The following is a 13,813-nucleotide window of genomic DNA, read 5'->3' on the forward strand; positions in this document are numbered from 1 at the left end:
AAGTGTGGGTGACTGTCGTGTAATTTCTGGAAATTGCCTAAGAAATATAATCTATGGCAAATCTCCTGTTATCATTCATACTCGAGCACTGTCTCTGAGACAAAACCGACCCTGGCTGCTTAGGTTGGGCATTGTGTCAAGAAGAGGACCATGTTGAAGATTTGGGAGCACCTCAAAAAATGACAAGAAATCTGCTCCTAGTACTGGATCCACTAAATCAGAAACTATGAACTGCCATTCAATTCTATGCCAGGGACCTAGGCTGAGGGTTAATGTTACCAACCATACATATGTCTGAATGTTGGACCCATTGACAGCAAACAAATGGTAATCACCACAACAACGTCGAGGCAGGCAGGTGGCCGGGTAAAATGACACACTCCCTCCTGTGTCCACCAAAAATGTTTGTTTTGTGTATTGTTCAGTAACAAAAAGATGACAGCAGTTATCTGGAGAGTCAGTCACCATCAGATGTAGATGTAGATGTAGATTACTGACTTCCTGTCATAATTCCCATTTTGTATGGTGGGATGCACTTTCTTGCCACTGTACTGAACTGTCTATGATACCAGCATACTTTTGTAGCTAATGACCAGTGACTGCGACTCCTTGTAGAGCAATAGTTTCAGTGTCAGCTGGCACTAGCTTGCAAAGTTACGACTTGTGGATTTAAGTTAGATGGATACGTTTCAACAATGCGGTCAGTTGTCTGTGGAAGCACATTAAAGACAGGCACAACAACCAAATGTTTTTTAGAATGTCATCATTGACTGCCCTATTCGCCAATGTCCGCAGACAATGTAGCAACAGCGGCAGTTGGAGCTCACCTAGTTCTTCTGTCCACAGCAACTTCTCTAATCTCTTGGTTTCAGACTGTGACAATCATTAAATCAGTCCATTTTTAAGCACTGTATACTGCTCTGTAAATTATGGCATGGCTAGAATGTCCTGCACTTCAGTGGCCATCTCTTTGTTTAGTGCTGTGATGTTGTAACTGTATTTGGTCTCATTCACAATAACATGGGCCAACACAAACTGTCACTCCAGCTGTATGAACCAAAGCACCAGATTTTGTTGCCAGAAAGGATGTGGCCTCACTGCAATGTGGCTGACTACCATGCTCGCTGGCACCTCATCTGTGGTTGTTGGTGCTGCCATTTGTAAAGTCGTATTTTACAGAAATCATGTAGGAAACACACAGCGCGGCTGTTACACGTTCACATCATGGCACAGTTGACCCTTGGTCATGCTGTGTGGATAGGGTGTTTCTTACTACTTACGTTGTATCCAAAGTGGTTATCTTACAAATCATGCCGGAGTCAACCATAAATGTTGTGTCTTACAGCAAGATATACGGTATATTCTCAACATTACACGAACTGTAGCGTACAGAAAAACATGAGTGCGTGATATCTCTGGCAACACACATCACATAGCAACAAGGACAAAACAAAGAATAAACAACATTAGTGGTCGTGCAAACACCAAATAACATGTGTTACACATCTCTGGCTTGGAACACTTTGCATCACAATAATTTTCACTATGTGCACTTGGCACTTCACAAGCTACCATAATAAAAGAATCTGGCTCAGCTGGAGATGAGCAATTGTTGACCATTCTGGAGAGTGTTCAGTTAGTAACAGAGTGATATTTATGATTCAAGTCTATTAAACAGTATGGTGGCAACACTATACCATTCTGAAGCAGAGCAATATGTTTTTGTTATGTGCTGAACTATAATAAAAACATTACAGAAAGTTTTTGTTCATTTGTCAATCATTTACAATAATGTCAAACATTACATGAAGCAGTGGACCTGCAACCTTAGACAAACAACCACAAATAAGAAAAAATAAATCCATGGGAGTGTTTGAAAATCTACCAGGGTTTAGGCCTTTATAAATGAAACACTAAGTATATCTCAACAAGACATAAACCAAATGCATACAAGCCAAGGGGATTATGTACAGAAATGATGTTAATTGTAATAATAATAATATCCTGATAAAAAATTACTTTTTACAAGATTTTCTGTACTTTTTGAATTGGCCTTGCAAAACTGGATGCCAGGAAAAGCTGCTGCAAGTATACTGAAAAACTGGCCAGAACCAATTTCATCTGAGAAATAATGTTCTTGGAGCACATATTTAAAAAAAAAAAAAAACATCATGTTTAGACTAATCCTGACCATTGCTGACATGTAGACTGATAGTGTCTGAGGCATAAATGTCAGCAAGGATAAGACAGTTCAATGTACTCTTGACATAAACTGTACAGAAGCCAAACAAGAATGAACATTTATGTTGACACATTTAGATAATATGTGAATAGTCACAATGGTTGTCTTGCATTTTGTACTTATCATTTGTTCACACATTTGAGAAAGAGTACAGTTAAGGCAAACTCACAAGTCGGTGCGTCAGTGCTATTAGGACAGGAAGACCTTCAGAGGTTTGTCAGGTGTAGAGTGTTTATCTATCAGTAAATGGATGTCAAAAATAAATACAATTAAACACATTTTTTCTATCTTGTTTCAAACTCTACATTTTAAAATAAATGAATATTAGTGCTGTACTCGCCTACATTTTTTCTTCTCCAGGCAGAATGTCAATATTTTGGAGTAAAGGTAATAACTCACCAAATGGTGGACACATCAGTTTGGTAACAGACACATAAACAAGACAGGAAACCTGCTAGTTCTCAGATGAACCCCCCCCCCTCCCACCCCCTCCTCACCCCACAAACCTACACACTGCGCATGTGTGTTTATTTGATGAAAATTGTGTGTTTTGTTGTCAGTACTACTATTATTTAATTCTGAAGATAAATATACATAACTAAATTAGATTTTCTGAAATGAAGTAACTAGATGATGTGTATGAAATAAAAGAAAATACAACATGAAATGACAGCTGCCAAAACCAGTCAGAAATTTTGAATCCTCACTGTAGGAATGCGGTGTGACTAATGAAAATTCTTGTTGGACTGGAACATGATAACAAATTTTTGCTTACCACAAGAAATCACCTTAACCATAAGCTTACCTGGTTGTGCCTCCATGCCCAACTCAAACTTCCATTGCACTGATGCTGCCACCAAGAGAATGTGAACACTGTAAACAGAGGTTCTCCTGCCAGGCATGTGGAAATACATTACAGAGAACACATTAATTAAGCAGCAGGTTCAGCATTTCTTACCAGTTTTCACAAGACTTTATTTTCTGTCATTGCAGCTTCATTTATTTCATTGTCATAGATTCATTCACTTCATTTTGATGAACCCAATTCAAATTATATTTTTTGTCTGTAATCCCAGAGTAAGCCACAGTCCTCCATTAAATCTATTTCCTAGTTTCGCCATTACCACATAACCCACGAGAGAACCTCTGGTCATAGTGTTTTGGAGTAAAACATGGAAACAACTATGAGAATGAAAGTTTGAGTCATGTCTAGAGATTTGCCCTGCGAGCCTAATGAATCGACACAACGTAGCTGCACAGGGGTGTATATGTATGGTGTATGGTGTGTGTGTGTGTGTGTGTGTGTGTGTGTGTGTGTGTGTGTGTGTGTATGTGTGTGTGTGTGTGTGTGTGTGTGTGTGTGTCAGAGGGGCGGCATGCTTGCATACTTTAACTCATTTATGGATTTGTCCAGAAGCTAGCAAAGTTTTGATTCTTTCCTTGTGAGCCTCTCTACAGCTCATCACTTCTACTATTCCATGAGCTGTCTCCCTTATTTTTAAATTATTTACATTCAAACAGTACGTTCCTTACGATAATTATAATGACACCCACTTGTTTTATGCAGGCTGATAAACTGTTTGTCTCCTTCTTATAGGTCATTAAAAATCTTGATAAGCAAACATATTTTTATATTGAAGTATTTTTCTGTCTTTTATCTTAATTAAAACTACAATTCATCAAACATAAACTGTTTTATTATTTTAACACATTTTCTATAACGAGCCATTTACACGAGTCACATAATTCAAAATTTTGCAAAAGATCAAGACACAGGTTAACAATTGTACTTTTTATAGTAGCATTCTCCTGTGCTGTAGAAACTTTATTCCTGAATCTTGACCTGTGATGAAGTTTTCTATTTAAAGTGTTTTTACATGACAAATACTCCGGGTTATGAAATGGCCTGCAGTTATTCTTTTCACAAAGAGAGCACACATCTGAAAATTCTTTATTTATTTTTGCAGGTAAGCTATCAGAAAATTTTGGTATGTTACTTGTATAATCAATGTGGTCTTTAGTAGGTATGACAGAGTCAGCATGTCTTCTTGATTTATGTTGTGATAAAGAAAATGTCTTCTGATGAATAGATGCTACATTTCCATAAGTATGAAAACTGTTCTTTGATGCTATATTACGTCTCTCATTATCAGTCAGCTGCATATCCTTACCAATAACCTGCAGTTAAACAGATTGAGTATTTTCTATGACCTATCATCGTATCCATACACTGAACTACAATGATTGCAGCAGCAAAGGGAATACTTCTCGAACATATTAATCTAGTAAAGACTAATTCTTATTAAGTATAGAACTTACCTCCGTTTTTAACTGTTTTATATCCTTCCTCATCTGTTTTATAATGTCATCTTTCAACTGAGTTTGCATATTTGCATCTCGACATCGATTTTCAAGCTGCTTATTCTTTTCAGTCAGTGATCTGATTTCGTCATGTTTTTCAGCTACTTCAGCTGTTAGTGCTGTCCTTTCATCCTTGGAAGACTGGTGTAAGCAGATTGATAACAAAATATTTTACATTTTCATACTAAAATATATTAATTACATTAAAATTTAGAAATATACAACATGTAATGTAAAGCAGTAAGATAGATAACATCTAAATGTTGTACACTTCACATTTAGTTGATGCATCACATTACTGTGCCATGGGAAATTCACTTGGTACCTACAACATTTGTATCTTGAAAGCCATAGTCCATTATCTAGTCTAATTCGAAGTGCATTAGGCGTGGGTAAAAAAGGAATTAAAATATAATTTATTGAAATTCAAACATCAGAGTCACTGTGACAGAATATAATACTTTCAGCCAGATAGTTGTTACCACGGACAAATTTAAGGTAGGTCATAAGAGAAAAATAGCAGGCAAGTGATAAAAAAATTTGCAACAAAAACAACACCAACTGGGAAAAAAGAATAAAGAAGGCTTACACAGATAAATGATGGAATGTGAAAACAAAACTTAAAAACATGTGGTATAGAACACATGAAATGCGAGACCCATACACGTGTAACAGTAGTCTCTACATGTCCCACTCAAAGGAATTGGGATGTGAATTAGAGCACTAGATAATTCATTAAGTAACATATTCCCAATTCCTATCTACTGTGCAGCAGAACATGGGACACACGTATTTTTTACATTTCACTTCCCCCCTCCCCTTTTCCTTGTGTGCCCAGACGCAACCAAAAATTCCAGAGATATCCTCAAGTTCATTAACACATACGAGGGTGAGTCAAATGAAAACCTTAAATATTTTTTAAATATTATTTATTGTGCAGGAGTGGTACAAAGCTGTATCACTTTTCAACATAATCTCCCCCACACTCAATGCAAGTCCTCCAGCACTTACAAAGTGCATAAATTCCTTTGGAAAAAAATTCTTTTGGTAGTCCATGCAACCACTCATGCACTGCGTGGCATAGCTCTTCATCAGAATGGAACTTCTTTCCTCCCACTGCGTCTTTGAGTGGTCCAAACATATAGAAATCACCTGGGGGCAAGGTCTGGTGAGTATGATGGATGAGGAAGACACTCAAAATGCAGGTCTGTGATTGTTGCAACTGTTGTATGGGCAGTGTGGGGCCTTGCATTGTCATGTTGCAAAAGGACACCTGCTGACAGCAATCTACATCGCTCTGATTTGATTGCAGGCCGCAGATGATTTTTTAGGAGATCTGTGTATGATGCACTGGTGACAGTGGTCCCTGTAGGCATGTAATGCTCCAAAATGACACCTTTTTCATCCCAAGAGAGAGTCAGCATAACCTTCCCTGCTGATAGTTCTGTTCGAAACTTCTTTGGTTTTGGCGATGAGGAATGGCACCATTCATCGCTCACTCTCTTTGTTTCCAGTTGGTGTAAGTGGTTTCATCCCCAGTAACGATTCTTACACGGAAGCCAACACCTTCTCGTTCAAAGCACCCAAGAAGTTCTTCACAAGCATCAACATGTCATTTTCTCATTTCAGGGGTCAGCTACCGTGGCACCCATCTTGCAGACACTTTGTGAAACTGGAGCATATCATGCACAATGTGGTGTGCTGACCATGACTAATCTGCAAACATGCTTCAATGTCATTCAGTGTCACTCAGCGGTTTTTCTTCACTATGGCTTCAACTGTTGCAATGCTCTGTGGAGTCACAAGTCGTCGTGCCTGAGCTGGACGAGGAGCATCTTCCCCTGAAGTCACACAATTTGTGAACTTCCTACTCCATTCGTAGACTTGCTGCTGTGACAAACATACATCACCGTACTGAACCTTCATTTGTCGATGAAATCCAATAGGTTTCACACCTTCACTATGCAAAAACTGAATACCAGAACGCTGTTCTTCCCTGCTGCAAGTCACAAGTGGGGCGGCCATCTTTATACTGATACCTCGATGGTATGTATGCATCTGCACTATGCTGCCACCTACAGGACATTCTGCACAACATAGCAGAATATGTTAACCAGCATCCCGGAAATCCAAAGTCACAACATCTTAGTGCCCCAGCAGGCTGACTCAGCAGGAAAATTAGGGCAAATGAAGTCATTGCAGCCGAACGGCAACAACTGGACATTCCAGGCTGTTATGGTTAGTGGGATGGGAGTGCTGCCACTGAAGAAACACTAGATATCTGGGTCACATATATACCAACCAAATCAGGCTCTGGGTCACATATATACCACCCAAATCAGGTTATCATTGAAAGATGTTCACTGTACACAGCAGTATTCAGTTGTGTACAGTATTCCGAGTCTACACCAGCTGATGACTACGAGATGGGGACCCTTGCACTACAATATGAAGCAGTCAGCCACCATCCACAGAATTTGCCACCAGTAGCTGCATGCTTCCATCTGGACATGCTGTCTGCTTGCTGTCAATGGGTCACCAGCTGTGTGACTACCTTTTGTTGACTGCCACCTCCATGGCGAGTTGTGGGTTCTAGCCTGGGTCAGCTAGCTGCCCAGCTACACTGTTACTATCCAATGCCCAGAGTGGGCACATGCCTTCATCTTTATGTTGGATACTATGGTTTGAACATTGCCTATCTCGGTGTATTGCACACTGTGAAGCAGCTTAGCATCAATGAGGTGCCTATTTTACTCATGCCAATGGCACACCACCTTGTGTCGGATGCCAGTGGCCACAATGATGTCAGCAGTTGTCACTAACAGCAACCACCATCTTCAGCCCCTGTGCTGCCCTGGAGGGCAGGCCAATGATGCCTGCACACCCCGTGACCACGGCTGGATACACCAAAGGTGACAACAACCTTACCTACAGTAATGATTCCATTTGTGTACTTGTCAGACACAAAGGACTTTCATAACCAGTGTTGTTTAACTGGTGGTCCACTGTTCACTAACCCTCTCCCTTTCCTTGCCGCTGGTGGGGAAGCTTGCATGCCTCAGCAATACACACAGCCATACCGTAGGTGCAACCACAATGGAGAAGTATCTGTTGAGAGGCCACATAAACAAGTGGTAGATGAAGATGAGATGGGAGATAAGATACTGCATGAAGAATTCAACAGAGCACTGACAGACCTAAGTTGCGAGAACACAACATTCCATTTGAACAACTGATAGCCTTGGAAGAGCCAGCCATGACAAAACTCTTCTATCTGTTGAGAAACATAGATGAGACAGGCGAAATACTCTCAGACTTCAAGAAGAATGAAATAATACCAAATACAAATAAAGCAGATGCTGACAGGTGTGAAAATTACAGAATTATCAGTTTAATGAGTCATGGTTGCAAAATAATAATACGAATTCTTTATAGACAAATGGAGAAACTGGTAGAAGCTGACTTCGAGGAAGATCAGTTTGGATTTTGTAGAAATGTAGGAAAACGCAACACAATACTGACCCTTTGACTTATCTTAGTAGATAGGTTGAGGAAAAGCAAATCAACATTCACAGCATTTGTAGGCTTAGAGAAAGCTTTTGACAATGTTGACTGGAACACTCTCTTTCAAATTCTGAAGGTGGCAGGATAAAATACAGGGAGCGAAAGGATGGCAGTTATAATAGTCAAGGGGCACGAAAGGGAAGCAGTGGTTGAGAAGGGAGTGAGAAAGAGCTGTAACCTTACCCCAGTGTTATTCAACCTGTATATTGAGCACACAGTAAAAGAAACACAATAAAAATTTGGAGTAGGATTTAAATCCAGGGAGAAGAAATAAAAACCTTGAGGTTTGCCGATGACATTGTAATTCTGTCAGTGACAGCAAAAGACTTGGAAGAGCAGTTGAACAGAACGGACAGTGTCTTGAAAGGAGTATATAAGATGAACATCAACAAAAGCAAAATGAGGATCATGGAATGTAGTCAAATTAAGTCGGGTGATGCTGAGGGAATTAGATTAGGAAATGAGACGCTTAAAATAGTAAATGAGTTTTGCTATTTGGGGAGCAAAATAACTGATGATGGTCTAAGTAGAGAGGGTATAAAATGTAGACTGGCAATGGCAAGGAAAGCCCTTCTGAAGAAGAGAAATCTGTTAACATCGAGTATAGATTTACGTGTCAGGAAGTCTTTTCTGAAAGTAGCCATGTATGGAAGTGGAACATGGACAATAAACAATGTAGACAAGAAGAGAATACAAGCTTTTGAAATGTGGTGCTACAGAATAAGATTACATAACTATTGAGGAGGTACTGGATAGAACTGGGGAGAAGAGGAATTTGTGGCACAACTTGACTAGAAGATAGGATCGGTTAGTAGGGCACATTCTGAGGTATCGTGGGATCACAAATTTAGTATTGGAGGGAAGAGTGGAGGGTAAAAATCATACTGGGGGGCCAAGAGATGAATACACTAAGCAGATTCAGAAGGATGTTGGTTGCAGTAGTTACTCGGGGATGAAGAGGCTTGCACAGGTTAGAGTAGCATCAAGAGCTGTATCAAACCCGCCTTTGGACTGAAGACCACAACAACAACCACTGTTCACCTCCACAGCCCACATCCAGATTGGGAAACAGCACTCTATCCAGAATCACGAACAGCTGATTCACTTGCCACCACAGAGGCCACGTTCCCTTCTCTACACTGTCTCATCAAAAGAGACTGTAATCATCCAACAATCAGTTCAGTAGGCAAAATTACACTTTTGTAAGTGGTAGGTCTGACATGACATCCTCTAAGACAATACTAAATACCTTCTCTAAAAACTACATATAAAAGATAATTTGAATGCCTACTCAGTATGGAAATATCCTGGATCCAATGGCAACAAACAAACCTGACCTTCTTGAGGAATTCCACATTGAAACCAGTATCAGTGACCATGTGTCAGCTGCATGAACACTGATACAAAGGGCAACTAAATCCAGCAGAAGAAAATATGTGTGCATCAAGCAACATAAAGGGGCAGTAGTGTCTCATTTCAGTGAGGAATTAGAAACCTTTTGCTCTTGCAGGAGCACATAAAACAATTGTGGCTCAACTTTATACCAATAACTGATCATGCACGGTACAGATATGTTTCTAACAGAACAGTTCATGATGGGAGGGATCCTCTGTGGTATACAGCCACTGTAAATAAACTTCCAACGAAACAGAATAACAAGTGTACACCTAAGCATAGGCCTATTTAACGTGAAAGTTGCTGAATAAAACATGTTTGGCTCTCCAGGGGACAATGTGTGACAGTTTCAGTAACTGCCACAGCACAATATTACCCACAGATTTCTCAAAAAAACAGCAAGAAATTCTGCTCATATGTAAAGGCAGGTAGCTGAACCAAAGCTAGTGTCCAGACATTCATGAATGACAAAGGAACTGAAACTGAAGATAGTGAAACAAAAAGAGAAATGCTGGACTCTGTTTTCAAAAGTTTTTTTCAAAAAGGAATATGCAGGAATATTGTCCTAATTTAATTCTCACACCACTGCAAAAATGAGTGAAACAGATACTGGTTATAGGACTGATAAAAAAAAAGCCTGAAATTGCTAAAACTGAACGTAACTTCTGAGGTCGATGGAATCCATATCAGATTCTATACAGACTTGGCATCTGAGTTAGCCGCTCTCGTAACAACAATATACTGTAGATCTCTTTTTTTTAAAAAAACCTGTGTCCAGCTGTTCACACAAAGCACAGATCACACTCGTCTTCAAGAAGGATAGCAGAAGTGATCCACTAAACTACTGTCCAATATCCTTGACATCCATCTGTTGTACAATCTTATAGTATATTCTGTATTCAAATGTAACGAAGTATCTTCAACAGAATGACCTCTTTCACACCTTCCAAAAACACTGCAAAAAACAACTCATGCTCTTATCACATCACATACTAAAGCAATAGCTCAAGCCAGTCAGGTAGATGCAGTACTTTTACCTTCCAGAAAGAATTTCTCTCGACATCATACCTCTGTTTATTATTGAAAGGGTGACTGTATTGAGTATCAAGTGAAATTCATGACTGTATTGAGAATTTTTTGATAGGGAGGACAAATGCAGAAATCTTGGATGGAGAATCATAGGCAAGGTGTATAAGTAACTTCAGGTGTGGCCAAGGCCAAGGAAAGTACGTTCATATTGTATATTAATAACCTTGCAGACAATAATAATCAGAACCTCAGACTTTTTAGAAATGCATTATGCTGGCAGCCCTCCTCTTCAGTAGCTGTCATAATTACTTTTGTTTCTCCATCTTAAGCATACTGCAACAGAAAAGCTCATTGACAAATCTATTCCTCACCTTTTTGTACTAGTGTTGATTGTAAACATTATGACAAAATAACACAGTTTGGTCCTTTATTATTATAGACTTCAAAACAGCTTTTCTTAAGAATGCTTTCATTTGCACTATTGCCAAAACAGAATAAAATGAGTAGCATAACATTTCAAATTAAGAAAGTGAACTGTGCAAGGAGACCAAGCACAATGACTACAAAAGTGGACTTAAAAATACACAAAAAAAGAAAGCAGTGAATGAGAGTGAGCAAGTTCGATTACAGCTCCTCCTAACATGAAAGAAGAAACAGTTATCATAACGAGGAAAAATAAATACATATTTGTGACAGTAATGTCTCGAATATGTAACTGTTAAGCAAAATTGTCATTCAGTCTACAATAATTTAAAAAAAAGTAGAGTATCATCAACATGTAATGACTACATGCAGATGTTTTGCCAATAAAAGCACAAATCAACTGATGAATGACGCTTTCAATTTTCAGTACACTTAAGACAGAGACAAACCAAAATAACAAAAAGACTTTCACCAAGCTGAGCAAGGAGTAGAGTTTCTATACAGCACCAAACAGTTGATGAAGTCAACTCTTAATTTAGTTCCTGGTGGTTTCATGCTAACAACACATCTAGGCTATCAGAACATCCCTATGAGTATTACGAAGGTATAATCTTAACAAGACACTGCTACAATCAGAAATATTCTACTTGCATCTGATTACAATGAGTTCTGAACTGCTCTGACTGTTGTGTTTCCTGTCTCATGAATCGCACCTAGTGTTGTCTCGGCTGAAAATTGGAGCTGCATGCAGACATCTGCAAAGCTCTTCACTGTTGTAGAGGATTATCTCCTCTGAGCGTCATGTTGATAGCTACAATAATTAGAAAATTATTTAATACTAATTATAATGAAGATCTCAATGACAGCGAGTTTTTAATCATCATCATCATCATCATCATCATCATCATCATTTACGACTGATTATGCCTTTCAGCGTTCAGTCTGGAGCATAGCCCCCCTTATACAGTTCCTCCATGATCCCCTATTCAGTGCTAACATTGGTGCCTCTTCTGATGTTAAACCTATTACTTCGAAATCATTCTTAACCAAATCCAGGTACCTTCTCCTCGGTCTGCCCCGACTCCTCCTACCCTCTACTGCTGAATCCATGAGTCTCTTGGGTAACCTTGCTTCTCCCATGCGTGTAACATGACCCCACCATCTAAGCCTGTTCGCCCTGACTGCTACATCTATAGAGTTAATTCCCAGTTTTTCTTTGATTTCCTCATTGTGGACACCCTCCTGCCATTGTTCCCATCTACTAGTACCTGCAATCATCCTAGCTACTTTCATATCCATAACCTCAACCTTGTTGATAAGGTAACCTGAATCCACCCAGCTTTCGCTCCCATACAACAAAGTTGGTCGAAAGATTGAACGGTGCACAGATAACTTAGTCTTGGTACTGACTTCCTTCTTGTAGAAGAGAGTAGATCGTAGCTGAGCGCTCACTGCATTAGCTTTGCTACACCTCGCTTCCAGTTCTTTCACTATGTTGCCATCCTGTGAGAATATGCATCCTAAGTACTTGAAACCGTCCACCTGTTCTAACTTTGTTCCTCCTATTTGGCACTCAATCCGTTTATATTTCTTTCCTACTGACATTACTTTCGTTTTGGAGATGCTAATCTTCATACCATAGTCCTTACATTTCTGATCTAGCTCTGAAACATTACTTTGCAAACTTTCAATCGAATCTGCCATCACAACTAAGTCATCCGCATATGCAAGACTGCTCTTTAATATAAAAAAAAAAAAAATAAAAAATAAAAACTGAACCAGAGCTAAGAGTAGCTTTCACACGCACTGTTCAACAGCAACATCTGAAGGACTTTACAGATGGGAAGATGGTACTGGAATGGGATAGGGACTATCTACATGCTGCTCATCAATTATGCTAAATTATAAGAGACAATAATATGAAAATGAGACAGACAGAAAAAAGTAAGTAAACTGTTTAATGTTTCAAAAATTATCGCAATAACTGTTAATACATTTATCCCACTGTGTGCAACATGGACAATGCCTTCATGGAAAAGTGCTTACAGTTGCTTACGGAACCATGATTGTAATCTGTTGTGCACATCTTCATCCAAAGCAAATTGACGGCCATGAATGTCTTACTTCAGGGTTCCAAAAATACAGAAATCACATGGGGAGAGATTGGGACTGTATGGAGAATGCATAAGGGCTTTCCAATGAAACTTTTGCAGCACAATCTAAGCAACAGGCGTGCCAGATCTGTGAAAGTTATGATGACCTTTTTCTTTGACTGCAAGGCCCTAACAGCATTGGTTTTCTAGGACATGGCACCACAATTAATGCACAGCAATATGTGGACACTTTGCAAAGACTGAAGCATGCCATAAAGTCCAAATGCCCAGGAAAGTTGATGGACAGCATCATTCTGTTGCAAGATAATGCTCGCCCACATATTGCCAAGGTTGTTTTGATTACACTGCAGAAATTTACAGGGAAGCCCTTAAATATCCTCCATACAGTCCCAGTCTCTCCCCATGTGATTTCCATATGTTTTGAGCACTGAAGTAACACATCTTTGGTTGTCAATTTGCTTCAGGCAAAGAGGTGCACACCTGGGTACAATCACGGTTCTGTAGCCAACCATAAACATTTTTTCATGAAGGCCTTGACCTTCTTGTCTCACAATGGAAATGGCTCAAATGGCTCTGAGCACTATGGGACTTAACATCTATGGTCATCAGTCCCCTAGAACTTAGAACTACTTAAACCTAACTAACCTAAGGACATCACACAACACCCAGTCATGTCTCACAATAG

At 39.4% G+C, this 13,813-nt stretch overlaps 1 protein-coding gene across 1 annotated transcript in view; it reads right to left on the reverse strand.

The window, feature by feature from the left end:
* LOC126188442 (centromere-associated protein E-like) overlaps positions 1–13,813 on the reverse strand; it is a 618,456-nt gene that overhangs the window by 514,006 nt on the left and 90,637 nt on the right. The window contains exon 12 of the mRNA XM_049930047.1: positions 4,562–4,744. Within this exon, the coding sequence (XP_049786004.1) occupies positions 4,562–4,744 (183 nt within the window). The remainder of the gene's footprint in view (positions 1–4,561; positions 4,745–13,813) is intronic.

This window comes from Schistocerca cancellata, chromosome 5 (assembly GCF_023864275.1).
Source record: "Schistocerca cancellata isolate TAMUIC-IGC-003103 chromosome 5, iqSchCanc2.1, whole genome shotgun sequence".
Lineage (NCBI taxonomy): Eukaryota > Metazoa > Arthropoda > Insecta > Orthoptera > Acrididae > Schistocerca > Schistocerca cancellata.